General features: G+C 39.8%; 1 protein-coding gene across 1 annotated transcript in view; it reads right to left on the bottom strand.

Annotated features, from left to right (window-relative positions):
• The window catches only part of LOC137657113 (uncharacterized), a 225,475-nt gene that overhangs the window by 22,458 nt on the left and 181,661 nt on the right, over nucleotides 1–21,356 (bottom strand). The window contains exon 11 of the mRNA XM_068391475.1: nucleotides 17,745–17,878. Coding sequence (XP_068247576.1) covers nucleotides 17,745–17,878 — 134 coding nt within the window. The remainder of the gene's footprint in view (nucleotides 1–17,744; nucleotides 17,879–21,356) is intronic.

Here is a 21,356-nt window from a genome sequence, read left to right on the forward strand (position 1 = left end):
ATACTGTACATACACAGAAAATCAATGAAAAATGTCTTTGCAAACAATATATATATAAATATATATATATATATATATATATATATATATATATATATATATATATATATATATATGTGTGTGTGTGTGTGTGTGTGTGTGTGTAAGCCATACATTTTAATACATTAATATCTGGATTCTCTTATCGACCTCGGGATCAGAGTTCTAAGGCCGAACCATTGTGATCCCTAGGTCGATAAGTGAATCCAGACATTAGGGTATTAAAATGTATGGCATATTTGAATATGAAAAAGAGGTCTAAATGTGCAAATTTTATCACACACACACACACACACACACACACACACACACATATATATATATATATATATATATATATATATATATATATATATATATATATATATATATATATATAACGGATTTTGAGCGAAGCGAAAAATCTATTTTTGGGTGAGATGGCCATGTCGTCCTGATGGAAGTTCCTATAGGGTAGCTTCCTAGGGTATATTACAACTACGGCGATATTCCCAGAGAATTTACCTTAAGGTACCAGAATTCTAACTCCTGGAGCGAGTATCCCTCGTGAAAGGGATATCGTGACATATCAGAGGACGTATTCTAGACACGCCACATGGCAATCTACATACTGGACAGAGATTTCGTCTCGTAGGAGGTGATTGGCGAGATACGAATTCGGGAAAGAAAAAGGGGAGCCGCTCCCAAGGCTTCCCTATCCTCCGATTCGTATGCGTGCCTGGCGCCAATCCTGGCGCCATCTGTATTCCTTGTAGCGTACACGAGGTGCTACAGATACTGTATGTAGGGAGGGGTCCTACAGCCCTTTCTTAGAAAGGCAAGGGCGGGTCCATCAGGACGACATGGCCATCTCACCCAAAAATAGATTTTTCGCTTCGCTCAAAATCCGTTTTTTGGGCTCAAGCCATGTCGTCCTGATGGAAGTGTACCAGAGCATTACTGTATCTGTGGATTCTCAGAACGTGCCGTACTCCCCGGAGGTAATTTTTCCCCGGTCGACTAGACCTAGAGACCTAAGATGTTACCGTTATACATCTTTTCAACTAACTATAAACTATGTTAGAGCTTCCTGCCCCCTACAGGGAAGAGTCCTACTAGACTCTGGAAAAGTCTCGAAGAGTACATATACCTATGTATGAATACCAGGCAAGCTAATATAGTGGTCTCGCCCTATATTAAGTAAAGCATAGTTTTAAAGAACCACTGCGTCAATATGAAATATCGACCAGTTCCAATACTTGTATTGGACAAAGGTTTTATATCCGCATAGGAGGAAAACCAATGCAACATAGCTTGCATAAAGGAACAATTCTATTAGAATTATCCCAGATAAGGTACATAGAATGAATGCTCAATTATACCAATAAACTGACACAGGTGAAGGAGACGCAAGGTTCTCAAGAACCAGATTATTGACAGGCAATAAATAGACAGGTTAACCACAATTATATATATATATATATATACATAAGAAGAGGATAACCCAAAAACTTAAGCATAAGTATGATAGTAAACAGAGCTTGTTTGTCTGAAAGAAAAAACATTAGATGCCACTTTTAAGATACCGAGGTATCAAAGTCATAAAAGCCTGTATTACAAATCAATGACATTAGCGTTAGAAACGCTCGGCACACATGTCTGCACTTATGCTAGGTTCACCTTCGGAAATGGAACAGTCTGCATGGGCAACACAGTGCCCTCACTTAGTTTGTAGTACAGTATGTAACTACACACTCACCCTGGAATTAATCGTCCCAATTAAGACCACTGTTCCTCGCAGAGTTAAACAGTAGGGTTAACACCGCGACCCACTGCTACCACAGATCTCTTTTAGTTCCTCTACTTGCTTCGCATAGTGGCGAAAGAACACTCTGGAAGACTTCCAGCCAGTGTATGAACGGAGATGTTCAAAATCCATACAATTAAAGAAATTTAAGGATGAGGCAACTTTCCTCGGATCGTGACCTGCGGGTGTATTGTCAGGATCCGCTCTGCGAATAAAATATGTGATTTTCGCTCTGAGTTGATTCAGAGATAAATTTGAGCCTGATGTTTCTCCCCTGAATAGTTGACCACCCTTGAAGTCTGAAGTTCTATGAAGATAGACCTTTAGGCATTCTACTGGACATAGAGATGCATCTTCTTTCAGAGGGCAGATTCTCCAGGGACCCCACCTGTTGGTGGGTAACTCATTCTTGGCGAGAAACGTAGGATCCGGAAACAGATGCAGTTCTCCCCCATCCAGGAACTGAACACGACCTGCCTCTCTCGAGAGGCTACAATCTCACTAACCCTGGCCCCGGACGCGAGTGCAAAATAGGAAAATAACTTTTTGTGTCAAATCCTTTAACGCACACTCTTCATTGCTCAACAGAGAAGCGAAATGAAGAACTTGTCTAAAGACCATGAAATGGGCTTTGGAGGTGCTGAAGGTCTGAGCCTAGCACAGGCTTTCGGGACTTTATTAAAGATCTCGTTACCTAGGTCGACCTGGAAGGCATATAGAATGGGTCTTGTCAAAGCAGACTTACACGCTGAAATCGTGTTCGCTGCCAATCCTTGACCATGGAGGTGGAGAAGAAAGATAAGCAGAAGTCTGTCGAGATCTCCTGCGGATTCTTCGCCTTGACAAAAGGCCACCCATTTTCTCCAAGATGACTCATATTGCCTTCTAGTAGATTTGCACTTATATTCCTCAAGGAAGTCTATACTGGCTTTCGAAATCCCAAAACGCTTTCTCACTGCTAGGGAGAGAAAATCATGAGCTGCAGGGTCCGGGTTTTCTGTAATGAAGCGCAGACAGTTGACTTCTGGACTCGCTGGGTCAGAACTGGATCTGGTAGTGGTACAAACTTCAGCTACAGTTCCAATGCCAGGAGGAACCACACGCTGTTCGGCCACTTGTGGGCCACTATTGCCGCTACCCCTTGAAGGATCTCAGTTTGTTGAGGACCCTCAACAGAAGGTTGTGAGGAGGGAACAGATAAATCTTGGACCATCTGTTCCAGTCGAGGGACATCGCGTCCACTGCTTCCGCTAAGGGGTCCTCGTACGGGGCACGTACAGGGGCAACTTCTTGTTGTCTTTCGTCGCAAAGAGGTCTATCTGCAGTTCTGGGACTGATTCAGAATGAAGGAGAATGATCCTGCGTCTAAGGACCATTCCGACTCTATTGGTGTGAACCTGGATAGAGCGTCCGCTGTCACATTGCGGACTCCTTGAAGGTGAACTGCCGACAGGTACCACTTCTTCTTTTCCGCCAATCGGAAGATGGCCAACATCACCTGGTTGAGAGGTGGTGACCTCGATCCTTGTCGATTCAAGTATCTCACAACTACCTCGCTGTCTATCACCAACCTTATGTGGATCGAGTGACGCGGGGAGACTTTCTTTAAGGTAAGGAGCACTGCCCTAGCTTCTAGAAAGTTTTATGTGAAAGGTCTTGAATAGCTTGGACCAAGTCCCCTGGACTTTTTTCCGATGAGAGTGACCTCCCCATCCCTCCTTCGAGGCGTCTGAGTGAATTGTCACCGACGGGGGAGGTGGCTGAAGAAGAACCGACTTCTTTAGATGTCTGGCTTGGGACCAAGGCCTGAGAAGAGTACTTAGCCGAAGCGGCTGGTCTTCTCAGATCTCTTCGCGCGTTTGATGCATAACTTCTCCAAACTCCGATTGCATCCTTTAGCTGTGCTCTTAGCACTGGGTCTGTCACCGAAGCAAACTGGAGAGAGCGCAGTACCCTCTCCTGCTCGCGTCTTGATATCCTTTCGGAATCTAGAAGTCTCTTGACAGAACCCGCTATCTCCTTCCTTTTCTTCGCCGGGGTGGAGAAACGGTGTGACAAAAGGTCCCAGTGGATTCCCAGCCACTGGAACTTTTGAGATGGAGAAAGTCGAGACTTTTTCTGTTGATCTTGAAGCCTAGGTACTCTAGGAACTGGATCACTTGACTGGAAGCTTGCAAGCATTCTGTCTCGGATGCTGCCCACACCAACCAGTCGTCCAGGTAGGCTACTACCTGAATTCCCTTTAGGCGTAATTGTTTGAGAGCTACGCTCGCAAGCTTCGTAAAAATCCTTGGGGCTATGTTTAGCCCGAATGGCATGGCTCCGAAGGCGTATAGTCTTCGTTGTAGCCCGAACCCTAGGTAGGGGGAGAGTCGATGGCTAATTGAAATGTGCCAATAGGCGTCTGACAAGTCTATAGAGACGGAATATGCCCTCTTGGGCAGTAAGGTCCTTATGTGTTGCAGTGTTAGCATTTTGAATTTGCTATTCACTATGAACTTGTTGAGTGGCGACAAGTCCAGAATGACTCTGAGCTTTTCCGAGTCTTTCTTGGGAACACAAAACAGCCTCCCTTAGAAATTGATGGGCATCACCCTTCAGATCACCTTCTTTCTCCGACAGTTCTTGAACGTACTCCTCCATAACGGGGGTGGAGTGTTGGAAAAACCGAAGGCACGGGGGTGGAGTGCTGTACCAGCTCCCGCCCAGTCCATTCTTGAGTAGGCTGTGGGCCCAGGGATCGAAGGTCCACCGATCCCGAAATTTCAGAAGTCTCCCTCCTACCGGTATCACCTCACTTGGACTGCCGTCCTGAGGTCTTGCCTTCCTGACCACGACCACCCCTGAATCCCCTTCCCCTTGAGGGGCGTCTAGACGAGCCTCTGGCTGCTCCTCTAGGCTTTGTTCGAAAGGAAGTAGACTGCCCTTCGAACGCTGGGGTGAATGCCATGGACTGTGTCGACACGGTCTGGGGTACCCACTGAAAAGTGGTCGGGGTTTGTGCCACGATCTGGGGCACTGGGGGCAATGGCAATTGCCGTTGCTATTGCTGTCTAAGAGGCTTGGCCGGCCGAGACGGTAGCCTAGTCCTCATAGTCTTCCTCTTTGGTTGAGGACCCTCATCCGGGGAAGACTTTCTTTTGATAGCCAGGCCCCACTTCTGGAGAAGGTTTCTATTCTCCAAGGCGGCCTTATCAACAACTTCTTTGACCAAGTCGGTAGGGAAAAGGTCTTTTCCCCAAATGTTGGAGGAGATTAGTTTCTTTGGCTCGTGCCTCACCGTAGCCGAGGTAAACACGAACTCCCTACAAGCTCTCCTTGCCTTGACGAAGCCATAAAGGTTCTTCGTCACTGTGGCCAGATGAGACTTGGCCACTACCATGAACATTTCATGGACCTTGGGGTCACTTGCCATCGTCTCGAGAGTAGTCTGAAGAGACATTGAAGCAGTCAGTCTTTCTTTTGTATCGAACTCACTTCGCAAAAGAAAGTCAGACAGCTTAGGGAGGTCCTTGCCGAACTGACGTCCGGCAATATCAGCCTCCAACTTTCCAACTGAGAACGTAAGATGGACGTCCTTCCAGTCTTTGTGGTCCATAGGCAGGGCCAGCAACAAGGGTTTACACTCCTCTAGGGAGGGGCAAGACTTGACGGCCTCGACTGCTTTTAGTACAGCCAGAAACCCTTTCTGTAAAAAAGGGGAAGGCTCTAGTAGGCGAGGACACAAAGGAAGGGAGCTTCCTATTCAATGCGGCTACCTTTGAGTTAGAGAAGCCCCTCTCTTTCATCGAGGATGAAAGTAGAGCTTGAGCCTTAGCATGGTCCATCACTATGACCTCCTTCGGCTCTGTCTCCTCCTTTGAAGCTGGTTCCTTCCTCAGCCGGACATAACAGTCTGGATATGATGCCTTGCTGGGCCAGAATTCCACCTCCTCCAGGGGAACTGAGCCCAGCTTATCCGAGATGACGATCTTTCCAGTCGTCATCGGCATGTGCTCAGCATACCTCCATGGGTTAGCATCTGAGCACAAGGGAAGGTCTTTCACATTGAGCTTTTTCTGGGGCCCATGTGATTCTGCAAGGCACTGCATTCGCAGTTCCATTGCAGCCACCTTCTCCTGATTCTCCTTCTGCATTTGTTGGATCATTCCAACAATAGAAGAGAGGGCCTGTCCCAGCTCTACTGGGAGACCGGCCGATGTAGAGGGAATAGGCTCCGGAATCTGAGCCGGAGTAGCCGACACCTCGACGACGTCTACCTCTACAACATCTGGGGCTTGAACTTCATCCTGGGCTTCTGCCAGGAGGTCTTGCTCCTGACACCCGTCCACATCAGACATCCTGTCATCTAACTGGATGTCTTGCATCGCGACCGCGACTTCAGCATCCACCTGGATCTGAACTTAGGGGATCTCCTCTTGAGGCTGGGGAATCACTGCATCAGCTGATGCCTTAGGGAAAAGATACGCCCTCATCTTCTCACTTGGAAGATAAGGGCCAGAAGTGTTCTTTTGGAAGCCCCTTACCCAGGTACGAAGCTTCTTCCTAGCTATATCCCTTGATTCCTCTGTCCTAGGGGAATTAAAGGTCTCAATAATCAGGTTAGTGCGCACAGTACATACCTGAGGGTCCCAATACCGGAGATCATCCTTGGAGACAGCGTATGCTGCGTGTCTCCTACAAAACTCATGTCCGCAGAGGTTCTTGCTGCTGATGTTGCAGAAAGCACTTCCCCACTTCGAAGTGTCCTTCTGTAAAGAGAAGGAATTTCCATGAGTATCAAGTGAACTATGTATCACTGGATATGCATAGTATAGCATAACAATTCAGAAAGGAAAGACACACACTTGTGTTTCCCTCACAACCCATTGTTGCAGCCTTCCAGATAATAAAATCAAAATGGTTTATCTCTTCTAGAGTAACCAATGCAAGGTTTCCAGAGGAAACAGGTGGAGCTCACACCTAAGCAATGATTTTAAAATCCTGGATAATAGACAGGAAAGAACTCAGCTTCCTATCTGTAGGGCAACAGCAAAGGGATGTGCAAGAAAACACAATAGTGTTAGAAGACACAGTGCTGTACCAAAACCCTTACCATAGTTTTCTTCTTACTGTATATGTTATACTGAAGAATACTAGTACAGTATAGGGGGATGTGTGCCGGCCTGCCTTTGCCGGCCGGCACACACCACAACTAGCTTTAAAGTATACTACTTAACAGCTATAGGGCGGCAGCACTCTGGTTCAAATGCCTGTGCCGGTCGGCAGCAACTGCCGGCTGGTAACAGCCAATGTTGGCCGGCAATGGCTGCCGGCCAGCAACTACACAAGGTAGTACCCAGCTGCCGGCCACACTCTTGGTGACCGGCAGACAAGGGCTGACATAAGCCGGCCGGCAAAGGTACAAGACCGATGCCAGCCGGCAGCAAAAGAACCAGAGGACTACACCTGCCCGGCTGCCGGCCTCATAGGCCGGCAGCCGGGTCAGGTACAGCACTAGAAGAAAAATAGAATGGATGCCGGGATAAGAGTGTACACAACCTCCAAGCCCGGCAACCGAAAGAGTGCATATAAGGAAGGGGAGAAACTAATTCAGGCTTCCTGACCAATGCCGTCTGGCTCTGCCGGCAGGCATGGATGAGGGACCAAGAGAGGTCCAGGCAGCACTCGAAAACATAAGACCCTTGCCGGCCAGCAGCTCTGCCGGCCGGCAAGGGGCTGAGTCAATTCCACATCCTAACCTATACTAGGTCCAGATGTAGAACGACATACAGTACAGTAATGGCTCGGCCATTACGAAGAAAGAGGGGGAAGGGACAAGAGGGTCCTGCCAACCTTGCTTTAGTGACAGATCACCCGCAGCCAAGAAACTTATCTTAGCCTAAGGGAGATCTAAGGGGGAAGGCCAGCAATACTTGCCAGCTCCCAGAGCATCAAAGCAAGGAAGGCGTTGCTACTCCCAAGGAAAGAACTTATCCTCCCCCGAGAACAGCAACAAGGACTAGTCTGGTAGATCACAAAAGAAGGAATCATATCCACAGAAACCTTCGGTAGTGACCTAAGGGAGCTAAGCTCCCTTTGTCTGTGTTAGGTCAGCGAGGGGGACTCAGCCCCAAGCCAGACAACACAGACTCAGACTAAAAAACTCTGTTGTTCTGTCCCTCTTGAACCATAACTACAGGAACAGGAAGGTACAGTAACACCCTAGTATAGTTTTATCGAAAATAAATTCGGAAAAAACCACTTAGGGATAAGCCCAAGGCTTAAACAGAGGGAAAGGGATTGCATACCTTCTCCGAAGAAAAGAAAGCAACCGGGGAGTATGATAAAGTATACTAAGGCTCCATAAGCAACTAGCCTAGGCACCAAGAGAATCGATTACCTTAATCACCGAAACTCACTCGTATACTATCTTGGAAATATTCCACACAGTCTAAAATGTATAAAATATAGCCTAAAGCTTCAATAAGATTTTAATTACACTCGGAAAAACCATAATCATGCATGAAGTACTAGGACCAAACGACTAGGCTACATGGCCTAGCGTAGGCCAGAATGGCGAATACTTAGCCAAATAATACTAAGCACGAAAGGAAATCCTATGTAATGCTAAATAGCTAAAATTTATTAAAGCAAAACAACCAGGAATGTCGCTCTGACTAACTAATTTATACCTAGCGAGCGACAGCGTCCAAGACGCCTCTGGTAGGCTACGGCTCTTGTATCAAAGATTAATCCTATTAATCACTCAAAATTTTACCAAGAGCCTACATTTATACATAAAAGATACTATACTCAACTTATCAGAGGCCGACGAAGACGGAGAAGCCATGAAAAGTAGAATAAATCCAAGATTTGCGAGAAAAACAGGAAAAAACACCGAGTTGTTAAGCTACGCAAAAAGGAATACAGATGGCGCCAGGATTGGCGCCAGGCACGCATACGAATCGGAGGATAGGGAAGCCTTGGGAGCGGCTCCCCTTTTTCTTTCCCGAATTCGTATCTCGCCAATCACCTCCTACGAGACGAAATCTCTGTCCAGGATGTAGATTGCCATGTGGCGTGTCTAGAATACGTCCTCTGATATGTCGCGATATCCCTTTCATGAGGGATACTCGCTCCAGGAGTTAGAATTCTGGTACCTTAAGGTAAATTCTCTGGGAATATCGCCGTAGTTGTAATATACCCTAGGAAGCTACCCTATAGGAACTTCCATCAGGACGACATGGCTTGAGCCCAAATATATATATATATATATATATATATATATATATATATATATATATATATATATATATATATATATATATATATATACATACATACAGTATATATATACTATATATTATATACATACAGTACATACACCTACATACATATTTCGTTTTCATCGAAGAATCCAAAAACGTTCCACTGAAGATATTCTGTACATCTTTACTTCCAAAAGGCATTTGTTTTCAGAAGCCTAACCAGGGAGACCGTAACCCAGCAAAGGAGCAAACGATCTTGGTCTCGTGACCATAACAGCTTTATTCAGGATATATTATCGATGTTAAGCCTTTAACGAGGTTTTGTATCGATGCACATAAATAATCCCATTTGGGTGATAATGGAGTATGATCTGAAGTACGATCTACCTGTTTCGTGAGGGAGACGGTAGTTAAGAGGAAATAAATTCAGTACCTTATACGGAGGTATGAAGATGGTGAAAAGTACCGGTCCTTATAATATGCCCGTTGCTTCGAAAATAGTAATATTTACCGCTAAGATTACAGTATATAGGGACAGAAACTTCGTTTAATCTAGGACAGAGCACATCCAACTAAGTATACTGTAGTACTCTTGGGTAGTGTAAATTCATCATAACGTCATATGCACTTATTCACGAATAAAGGAGGCCTTTCTTTATAAAACATACAAGTGGGGCAAGAAAATTCTCCCTTAAATGAATGAAGTCTACAAATGAGGTACGCACAGTAAATTGGTTCGTAACCCTCTCTTTCAATGGTGTATACTATCATGACTAGATAATGATTTTCTCAATAATTCTACCTTAATCATAAAATAATTTGGCAAATAAATATCGATGTACTTTAATGAATCGATGCAGAATGATCAAAGAAACAATAATGTTTCGATCTGTACTGCTGGAAAGGTGAACCCTTCATATACTTTTTGGAGGTCAATGCCAATACCTATGATAACATACAATGAAAACTCATAAAAACATAATCATATCTTCGAAACAATGCCGGCAGTAGACTCTACCAAACGAGCTATCAACAGTGACAAATAGTCATCAAATATAGCCAATTGTTGCAAACTCAATCAGCTATCTTGGTGGAGATGGGTTCATTTCAAGTCTAAGAACAGATTCCTAAATTAGACTGGAATATATACAATGGACTTGAAATGAATTTATATCTCTCTTGATAACTCGTTTTGGTAGTCTAATGCAACTCAGAGGCATAGGTTCGAGTCCTTGCTCAGCAACAAGCATTTATCATAAAATAATTTCTAATGGATACATATTCCCAAGATAGAATTCTAGATTAAATACCATCTATGGTTGATATTTACAACTATTAAGGTCACGCATGTTAATGACATATAAGTCTTCTAGAGGTATATATGTCAAAATAATAATACTTTGGCCTCCCACTTGAAAGGATTAAGTCATAGAATAGAGTGATCAGGTACGACTACAATAATCCACGTTAATGTCTATACTTAATGAAATATTGTCGAATCTTTCTTAATTGCCAATGTGGTAACGTTCCTGACTAGTGAACACCAGACGGGAGTTTGAGTCCCACTCAAACTCGTTACTTCCTTTATCCGCTGCAACCTCACTACCCTTGTGAGCTAAGCATGGGGGGCTTGGGGAGTCTAAAGGTTTATCTGCTGAGTCATCAGCAGCTATTGCGTGGCCCCCCTCGGTCTTAGCTTGGGTGGAGAGGGGTCTTGGGGGCTAATCATATGTATTAGATAATTAGTCCATGGGCCAGACCAGATATTGGTACCACCTAGGGTGAATAAACAAAAGTGGTGCAGACAAGTTGATAAGCTAAATATAAGCTCATTTGAATGTGATAACCTTTCCATGCTGGCAGCTTAATCACTTTTTTTTTAATTCTGTTTTTACCATAAATTGCTATAAATGGTGACAAGTTGCGTTCGAGACCTGGTGGTTTAAAATTTCTTAACTTTGTTTGAGAGATACTGTGTACAACCAGTGCCAAAAAAGCGATTGGAACATTTTAAGTGTTGACTTTATTTTGTTTGGAACATGATATTGTGCATTCTCTTCTAGGTTTTTGTGGAAAATAGTTAAATAACTTATAGTTGTAAGTTTAATTTTCACCTATTTAGATGGCGTTGCAAATATGGATGCATCACGGTGTTCCTTATGTATGCTCCTATCATACTAATTGTGTTTTGTTCAGCTTAATTAACTGTAATTAAAGCTACCCAGATAATACACGAGTGAATACACTAATTAATAAAATGGTCTTTTTTATCTATGATACATATGTCTTGGAGCCTAGGCTGAATTTGCATTATAATTTCATTATAATTATGTAAGATTTTATTTTTCTAAGAGTGAACAATTTATATTCCAATTCCTTAAATTTAATTCCTACAATTTGTATATTGCAGGTCGCTGCTGTGATTCAATACTGAATACTTGGTACGCAAAAGATGACTTCATCTATTGAATCTGGAAAAGCGACACTGCCAAAGACGCAGCCATCCACCAACTGCATCATTCACTGCTCTAATGATGAGTCTGATACCCTGGTTTCTTGGAAAACCCTGTTGAGAGCTGCAGAGATCAGACGACATACAGAAATTTTGGATGTAGCCAAAAGCCTAAATGAAGGACAGATACCACGCATACATTATCATCGCAAATGCCGTAGTATCTTTACGATGAAAAAACTTCTCAACTCTAACCTTTCAAAAGGCACAAGTTGTGAACCTGAACAATCGAGCTCAAGAAAATCATCCAGAGAGGCACCAGCAACATCAAGAGTGTATGAACAAATATGTATATTCTGCAACAAGTCAAGCAAATACCTGAAAGGACAGAACACCAGGGAAGCGATCACAAAATGTGTTGTACTTCGTGCGGATGCCAGCATCCGTGATGCAGCAAGCAGAATATTTGACAACAGAATCGTTGCATTGCTAAGCAAAGAACTTGTGACAGCAGAGGGCCATTATCATGTATCATGCTAGAAGCAGTACACAAAAGTTGAATCCTCTGCCAGGTCTGATGTCGCAGAAATACATGAGGATGATGAGCAGGCAGTGTACGAATCAGTAGAAAGAACAGCTTATGGTGAACTTTTCTGTATTATCAGGAATGAACTCCTGCCGAGACCTTCGATTGTTCCTTTGACGGATCTTGCCAGCCGACTCGAGAGGTCCATGCTGTCTTGTGGTATCTCCATTTTTAAGACCTCAACTAAGAAACATGTTCTTCGCAAACTCGAATGTAATTTGGCAGAATTGCTGCATATTATCTCTGATGAGAAAGTGAAGCTTCTTGTCTATCCACATACAATGTCAATGGATGACATTGTCAAGCATGCCTACAAATTACAAAAAGATCCAGAGAATGCATGGGCAACCAAGTCTGGCGATATTCTACAAACGGCAGCAATACAGCTACGGAATGACATTAACAAGCAAGATGTCAGTGATATGTGGCCACCTAGAAAAACGTCATGCCTGAATCTATCACTCGATTTCTGTTTACAGTGCTAACCGGATAGATTGAACCACAAATCTCTCTGAGAGGGTCCACCGCCTTGCTGCATCATTTGGCAGTGACCTGGTATTTGCAGTTACCATTGGCAAGATGAAACCACCCAAGCACGTTCTTCTTCCATTTGCTGTTAAGTCTCTCACAGGAAACACAGAAATTATTCGAATTCTAAATCGTCTTGGTCACAGGTCCAAGAAATCGATACTGCACATGAAGCCGTCTTAGAGATGCTTTCCTGTAAGTGTGTGCGCTCGTGCAAATTGCCAAATTGTACATGTCTCAGCAACGGTCTAAAATGCACAAGGATGCGCGACTCCAAACTTGTGAGAACCAGGGTAAGGAACGCAATGAAGAAGAACACCAAATGGAGCTGATGCGGAGTAACATTTTTCCAGTACAGATGTGACCATATGCTAATGTTGTAGTTATTTTCTTATTTCTTACAATTATGCACACAACATAATTTCTGAAAATCAATCAAAATATAAGCCTACATTATCAATTATATGTCAATTCTGTCAGCAATGATCAGCCTGCAATCCACAAATATATGTTCTGGCCTGAGGGTAACTATTGAACTAGTTTTGTGCCCGACTTTGTTATGATTTTTGTATGAGATGTTAAATACGTGCTATTCCACTGAGGTCAACCATTGTATAAAATATGTACGTTTTATTTAGATGTTCAAACTTTGTTTGAATTTGAAAGAATGTCTGTCAAAAACTATTGTTGCAACAACGTTACATATTTTTCGTGAAATGTCGATTGTCGTATTCGTTTGTCAATTGTGGTAGAGATGTTCAAAAACAGATATCTGCATCTTACAAAATTTAAAAAAGAATTAGATTATCTTTCATATGGTGGCTTATTCTGTTATTTTCAATAAAAATTAGCCAAGTTATTGTTAGCTGAAAATGAAAGAAAATCATAACGAAAGTGCGGTGAAAATTTTACAATTCTAGGGTACCCTCAAAAAAATGGTGATAACCACTATTAGGCTACCAGTATGCCAGGGTTATCACATCAAAACATAAACTAGAGTCATATAGCAAGTCAAAAATATCTAAGAGAATTATTCACCCGGGGTGGTACCAATATGTGAAATTTGGTGTCTCGGCCCAGGGACTATATATATGGTCAGTCTCTAGGGCATTGTCCTGCTTGATAGTGCAATGTCACTGGCCCTTGCCTCTGCCATTCATGAGCGGCCTTGAAACCTTTAAATGTTACTATATAAATCTAAGGCATGATATCTTTTCCGTTAACCCTATATTGTCAACTTTTCTAAAATCTGACTTATCTGAAATCATCAAGAAATAGGCAACTACGATATCCCATTCACCCTTATAAATACGATATCCTTTAATATTCATTCTCACTGTAAATCCATCGATGTCAGTAATGTGATGAAAGTTAGTCTAACGCCAATAAAGTCTTAATTTTTCCTCTCGTGGCATAATACGTATACATATTTCTTGGTCATCACGTGTCAGCTTTCGTGATTTCTACACGTACACATACACACACAATCTCTATCTATTTATACGAGTATATATAAATACATACATAGATAACGGCTTAGGGATTATACAAATCATTGCCCTTTCCTATTAGAAGCATAAAAACAGACGGTTAGGGAATAAGGAAAACAGCTCGGGCCTATGCCGATATATTACACGCCTGAAAAAAATAATAAGAGTATTTATGAAAACTTCTTTCGCCCAAAAAAGATAATCATCTACCATGCAAAATCTAAAATACTCCGACCTTACAGCAACCCCTCGGTTATAACTCTATGAAGTCGCCCAACCTACCTTACCTATGGTCTTAAAAAGCCACGCCAAATTATCATCAATCACTTAAGGTTTGGTCCCTGACCACCATATTCCCTTTGTACTTGCAGCTCAAAGCTGGTCACATCCATCATCATCATCCATTTACGGCACTTTCTCCCATCCCGATGGGCCAATAAAGTCATTAACTTTAATGAGGGTTACTACCTATCTTAGTGAACTGCGGCATATTTAGTCATGTGCCAAAGTCTTGAAGCTCCCAAGACCTTTGTCAGTCATAAATCTGTATATCAATAAATTGGAAAATACTCAAACGAATACTACTAACAGTATTTTTCTCAATTGTTGATGATGAACAAGCCACAGGCCCATGATAATCCAATGATTCAGTTTCTAGTAAGTTCACCATTAAAGTACCAGTCTACTTTAACTTTTACATTGAAATCTTATTCCACACATCTTCTTGCAATTGATACCTAATCTACTTATCTTCTCGTGCGTATCATCCTGCTTATCATTTCTTCCGGCTGAGGGGTGTAGATCATTACATAAGGGCCATGAATCTAGGAGGACTTTAGTTAGTCATAAAATGTTAATTCAATTTATTCTCTTTCGTGTAATCACTTATGTCTTTCTAACGTCTATCGAAGCATGTTCCGATGACTCAGCATTTCCTGTAATATTGGTCGGAACTCACGATAGAAGAATTTACAAAGATACAGCCAAAAAATCAGCCATATTCTTGCCTTACTAGAAAGTTATACAAGACCATCAAAACTAATCCTTAACTAAACTTGTTTGCTCATCCATGTCCTTTTTTTTAGATAGTAGATGTTATATAAATCAGTTATATTAGGAATGGTATTCAGCGTACCTGGTGGTCGTTTTACGCTTCGGAAATTTCCAAGTTACGTCTCTCTTTTACAACTTGAAGATTTCTTACATATTAATAAACAAACACTTGTAATAATAGTGAAAAATATCATAAAATATAATTATATTTTATCTGGACAATGGTTATCATCACCAAGTCTCAAAGTTTCTTAAAACGCTAACTATAATACCTAGATCAGTCACGCATCACTAAGAAATATCAAGAACCTTCTAACCTTCAGATACTTCAATTACAGACGTTTATCTTTACGAGGATCAGCTAAAATAAAGTAATCTGATTCACGATTCAAATTACTATTAGTTTTGCTAGTAACATCCTCAGAGCATGAATTTTCTTGCATCTCAACCGTCAAATTTCAATAATTCACTGCATAAGCATTAGAGGACGATTTCAACCTGATGTCAACGACGATTCTACCGATATTTTCATAATCACAATGTTTCATCAATTATCCATTTGGTTTTAACCTGAATTGAGTATGATAATCATAAAGTCATAAAAACCTTTCTCACATCTTTACAGTTTACAATTATTAATTCTTATCTGATCATTACCATAATTACTATAATTAATCCATATTCCCATTCGAAAAAAATACAAGTTTCAAACACTTTTGCAAAATTATTAATTAAAAAAGATTAATTCACTCAGGATATACAAGTTCAGAAATCTGTAAAGAAGCCAATTTTCTTAATAATAAAATTAAAAGTTCAGATAAAAAAATGGCCGCGATATGGTAAAGACGTTTTTTACCTTTTCGTGACCTTGACTTTAACTTTTGACCCAATCACTCCCTAAATCTAAAAAAAAAAAAAATTGGTAATTGTTCTAGGATCATTGCCAATCATCCCACCAAATTTCATGAGATTCGGTCAAATAGGTTTTGAGTTATGCGAATCACAAACACACAGACATACATACAAACAAATTCGCGACTATCAAAACATAACCTTCCCGACAAGGATGGCGAATGAAAAAAAAAAAAAAAAAAAAAAAAAAAAAAAAAAAAAAAAAAAAAAAAAAAAAAAAACACGTCTGGTATGCTTACCTTAATCTATCCCAAAACCACACACACGAATTGGTGCATACCTGAATAATGGAAAAGGTCGACCTTATCTTGATAACAATCCAAAACATTAACAATAGACCGCTTCTTTCCTTACTACACTGTATGGTACTACTAAGTGGTCAGGATCTTAGCTCAAGTTTGGTAGATCAAGAGGTGACTTGCTCACTATTACCACCCACCACTCAAGCTTGAGTCAAAAGAGAGAGAGAGAGAGAGAGAGAGAGAGAGAGAGAGAGAGAGAGAGAGAGAGAGAGAGAGAGAGAGCATGACCTTTATTGCCAAATAGCCATAAAGCTATAATGATATAAACGCGCTGGACTGGAAGTATATTGGTATCTAACATAAAATTAAAAACTAAAATTAAAAGATGAATATATATGATTATATAACTACATGTAACTATATATATATATATATATATATATATATATATATATATATATATATATATATATATATATATACATATATATATATACATATATATATACATATATACAGTATATATATATATATATATATATATATATATATATATATATATACGTATATATATACATATATAATTAAAAGATGAATATACATGTCTATATAACTACATGTAACTATATATATATATATATATATATATATATATATATATATATATATATATATATATATATGTATATATATATATATATATATATATATATATATAAAATATATATATATATAAATATATAATATATATATATACACATATATATATATAGACATACACACACACAAACACTGTACAAAACATTTTTATCAAGCAGTCTAAAAACAAAACAATTTGAATGGCATTCAACTAATAAGTCCCCTTTGATGTACTAAGTAAACGCTCGTTTAAAACAGGAGGAAGATTAGTTGTTCCCTTGAAACAGATCCACGGTAAGCAGCTCGTCTAGGAGAAAGACACTATGAAATCAAACCATTGTTTTCTAGTCTTGGGTAGTGCCATAGCCTCTGTACCATGGTCTTCCCCCTGCCTTGAGTTGGAGATCTCTTGCTTGAGGGTACACTATTCTATATTGTTTCTCTTCCTCATGTTACTTTGAAGTTTTTAATATCGTTTTATTTTCAAGTTTTTATAGTTTATATGTGAAAGATTTATTTTAAAGTTATTATTGTTCTTAAACTTGTCTTGTAGTTTTACTTATTTCCTTTCCTCAATGGGCTATTTTCCCTGTTGGAGCTCCTGGCCTTATAACATCCTGCTTTTCAAACTAGGGTTGTGGCTTAGCGAGTAATAATAATAATAATAATAATAATAATAATAATAATAATAATAATAATAATAATAATAATAAGAAGAAGAAGAAGAAGAAGAAGAAGAAGAAGAAGATTTTTCCGAAGGGACACACCTTGCAGCGGCTGTAAGAAGTTAGTAGCTTCTTGAAAGCATGTATGACAGGGGCAAGATACGGTCCATCAACTCCAGCTGCTGTCCATACAAGAAGTACCTCTTGTAATCCCTTTAATGTCTCGACGCCATTTACTGTAACAGAAAAAAAGGGGTTTGTATTCACACCATAAATATAATGTTTTAACAAGTACAGTATAAGTGAAAATGAAAGGTAGCTTAATAAAAAAAAAAAATAGAACGTAACACTTTGCAAAAAGAAAAAAAGAAAAATGGGTCTTACACTTCAACAAGTTAGAAATATAATCTATCATGTTTTGATAGCGTGGTCACATATTCTACATTTCAATCTAAGGTAAAATTTAAAAAAGAAAAAAAAAAAAAACTATTAATGAAAAACCTGGTATTTTACATATAATGGTTTAAGGCATGATGAAATAAACTTTTTTTCTTTTAATCATATTTCCTGTAATTTGTTTCCTAACGTCTAAATACTTTTTTTATAATAACTATACAAAGGCTTTAATTAAACCTCGTTAACTGCTATAGATAAAAAAAGAAAAAAAAAATCGGGAAATATTTCTTCTGTATTAACAGTTTTCTACAATAAAGGTCATGTTGGAAAACAATGCCTGTTGATCAAATCCTTATTGTACATGATTTTCTATTTTGGGGAACGATTAATCAGGCTGATGACTAGCCAGATACCAATCTTATCCATTCTTACATTAGTTAATTTCATTCTCTCTTCATGCTCTTGAAATCTGCCGTAGGCTTGCCTCATTAACAATGCTGATATTTCACTCGACTGAGCAAATCGAGTCTTATCATTATTTCTTGGGCTTTACCCCTGTATTGGTTTATTCATTTCACTTGGTTTTCTTTAAAAAATTTCTTATTCTGCTTAAATGTCTCAAGGTCAATTCACTATCTAGAATTTCTGCCACTGTCGCTGGCACTTTCTTTACTCTAGTCTCTTATTCTCAATACAAATCATTCCCTTTATAACTGGCTAATTTTCATCCTCTTTGGTCTCACCAGAAAATATGGCAACCCAATATCTAACTTCATTGTGACACTTATTTTACAGTAGCACAGACATGGCTAAATTATGTTCGAATAGAATTTTGCTTTCAATATATTTTGTTTGAGATCCCTACTTGATCTCTTATTTTTCCTAACTTCGCCCCTATTTTTCTTATTCCGTTTTTATCATACCTCTCAATTCACTGTTCTCAAGAAATATTTGCAAAGTCGTACATACTTTGTTTTTCCTTCCAATGCTTCTATAAAGACTATAGGATGCCTGAATAAAGAAAAAATCCTTCGATTATATTCTCATCCAGTTGGCTCCTCCAACCAAGTGATCTCTGTCTTCTTCCTAATTTCGAATCTTTTTTAACATTCATTTTTATAAACATTAATTTTTACCGCTTATGAAGTTAAGTCTTTTATTCATTGATTTCATGGCCACCCCCACCACCAGGGAAATTTGCTAAGGGTTCAATATGTGTCAACTTGTTCTACATTCTCTTAAAGCCTTTTCTTTAAAGTATTGACTTAAATTTTCTTCTTCTTCTTCTTCTTTCGACCTCATTAATGCTACTGTATAGCAGATTCGGTCGCTCAAGTCAACTTCCTCCATCTATGTCTATTCCTTGCATTATCTTTCCCCTGCCCCACTCCATCCATGTCCTTCCTCACCACGCCCATCCATACGATCCGCTAACAGCCCCACATTACTCCTCCCATCAGTGGCATGTTCTTAGTTCTCTTCATTGGTTCCACCTTCCCTCTTCTTATAAAATGTTAGTATCCCAGACGAGCTTCCTTATCCTTCTCCTTTACATTACATATACCACATATTCTTCTCATATCCTGACTCTTCCTCCTTTTCAGGAGTGATATTCCAGCAATCCTTCTTAGCATCCTTGTCTCAACTCTTTGCAATAGTCCCTATTCTTTCCTCTCAAGTGACCCAGTTTCAGCGTCATATAATAATACAGGCCAGATTACAGTCTTGTAAATCCTGATTTTGAGCCTGAATGGCATTTTCTTGTCTAAAACGACTAAGTTACGCGTCTACATTCTCGCCATGCTTCTTTTACTCTATGTCTTACTGCTTTCTTAGTATCTCCCTCCTCTTATTACTGATCCCAAGTCGCTATTGCTCATTGTTCGGTTTTACGCTATTCCATCTTCCACTTGAATATGTACTTCATGTACTTCTCTACTATTAATCATTTGCTCTTTTTTCAATGTTTACCTTCAATCTTTTTTTTATGGATCTTTTCCATGCTAAAAATCTTTCTTATACTACTACTATATTTGCTATACCTAGGATATGTGGTTTGGCCTGGAAAACAAGCTTGTTTCAAATTAAGAAATTGCTACTCTCTTGGTCTCGATTCCATCTCCTGAATGTAAACCAATTGTTTTCGAAACCCTTAACAGAGAACTAGCTTGCTATTGATCCTTCTACTGGTGGAACATTTTCCAGTTCTGCACACTCATTCTCAGTATTTAATAGTTGTAAAAGTAGTGTTTCAACCTTCTCTTGACTTCCTCTTCCCCAATAAGATATTTCCATTTTCATCTACAATAATTCATACCTTCCCCACATCCTGCCTGTCTTTCCTTCTCGATTCTGCCAAACTGTAGATTACCTTTTCTCCTCCCATGTTCCAATCATCTCATACCACTATCTCCTAGCTTCTCTATCTTTGTTTCCCTCTTTGTCCGTCTACATTACTCTCTCGTTTGGTAGTTTCTACCTTTTTCCCACCCTCTTCTAGTACACGCTTTTCCTTCACAGCTGATGGAATCTCTTGATTCGACCATCATGTTTCTTTTCCTGTTGCTATTTACCACTTGTCCTCCCATACACCTCTGTAGCTGCTGGTACCACTATCTCTTTCATAATACCCCACATCTTTTCAGGCCATTCTGACATTACATTTGCATCTCACTTCTCTGGCTCATTCCACTTTCTTTCTGAACTTTTACGACCTCTCCCCCTTCCGCTCACAAGTTTTGATTCCCCTTTAATGTCTGCAGTTTATTCTATAACAGACGTTCTATAAACTTCATTTCAATCAAACCATCTCCCTGTTACAATATCAGATATCTAGTTAATTCCTTCATGTTATTTACAATTGTGTATATCATATTTGGCAATATTGAAGATTTACAAATTGATGTCAAGATGTTCCGACAAAACAGAACAAAATAAAAACATGGTATCTTTGGTACCCTACAAGTTTCCTGATTATCTTCCTTACTTATTGGTCTACCCTCTCAAGCCTCGTATGTGATATTTTATTGGTAATCAGTAATCTCAAATGGACACTGCCTCCTCGTTTTCTTCTTCCATTTATCTTGTAACATGTCTTTTAGTACCGTCTATTACTCCTAACTCAGTCTTCATTCTAACTTGCGACCATCCATAGGTTACATAAGTTTCCAGTTCTCCTCTCAAGGTTACGGTAACTTCATTTGAATTCAATCGCTTTATCAGCAGCACCTATTTCTTTTTCCATGGATTCATCAATATGTCTGTATAATAAAACTTAAATTGATGTCCCCCTATACCCGACGATAACTATTTAAATAT

The sequence above is a fragment of the Palaemon carinicauda genome, chromosome 18 (assembly GCF_036898095.1).
Source record: "Palaemon carinicauda isolate YSFRI2023 chromosome 18, ASM3689809v2, whole genome shotgun sequence".
NCBI lineage: Eukaryota > Metazoa > Arthropoda > Malacostraca > Decapoda > Palaemonidae > Palaemon > Palaemon carinicauda.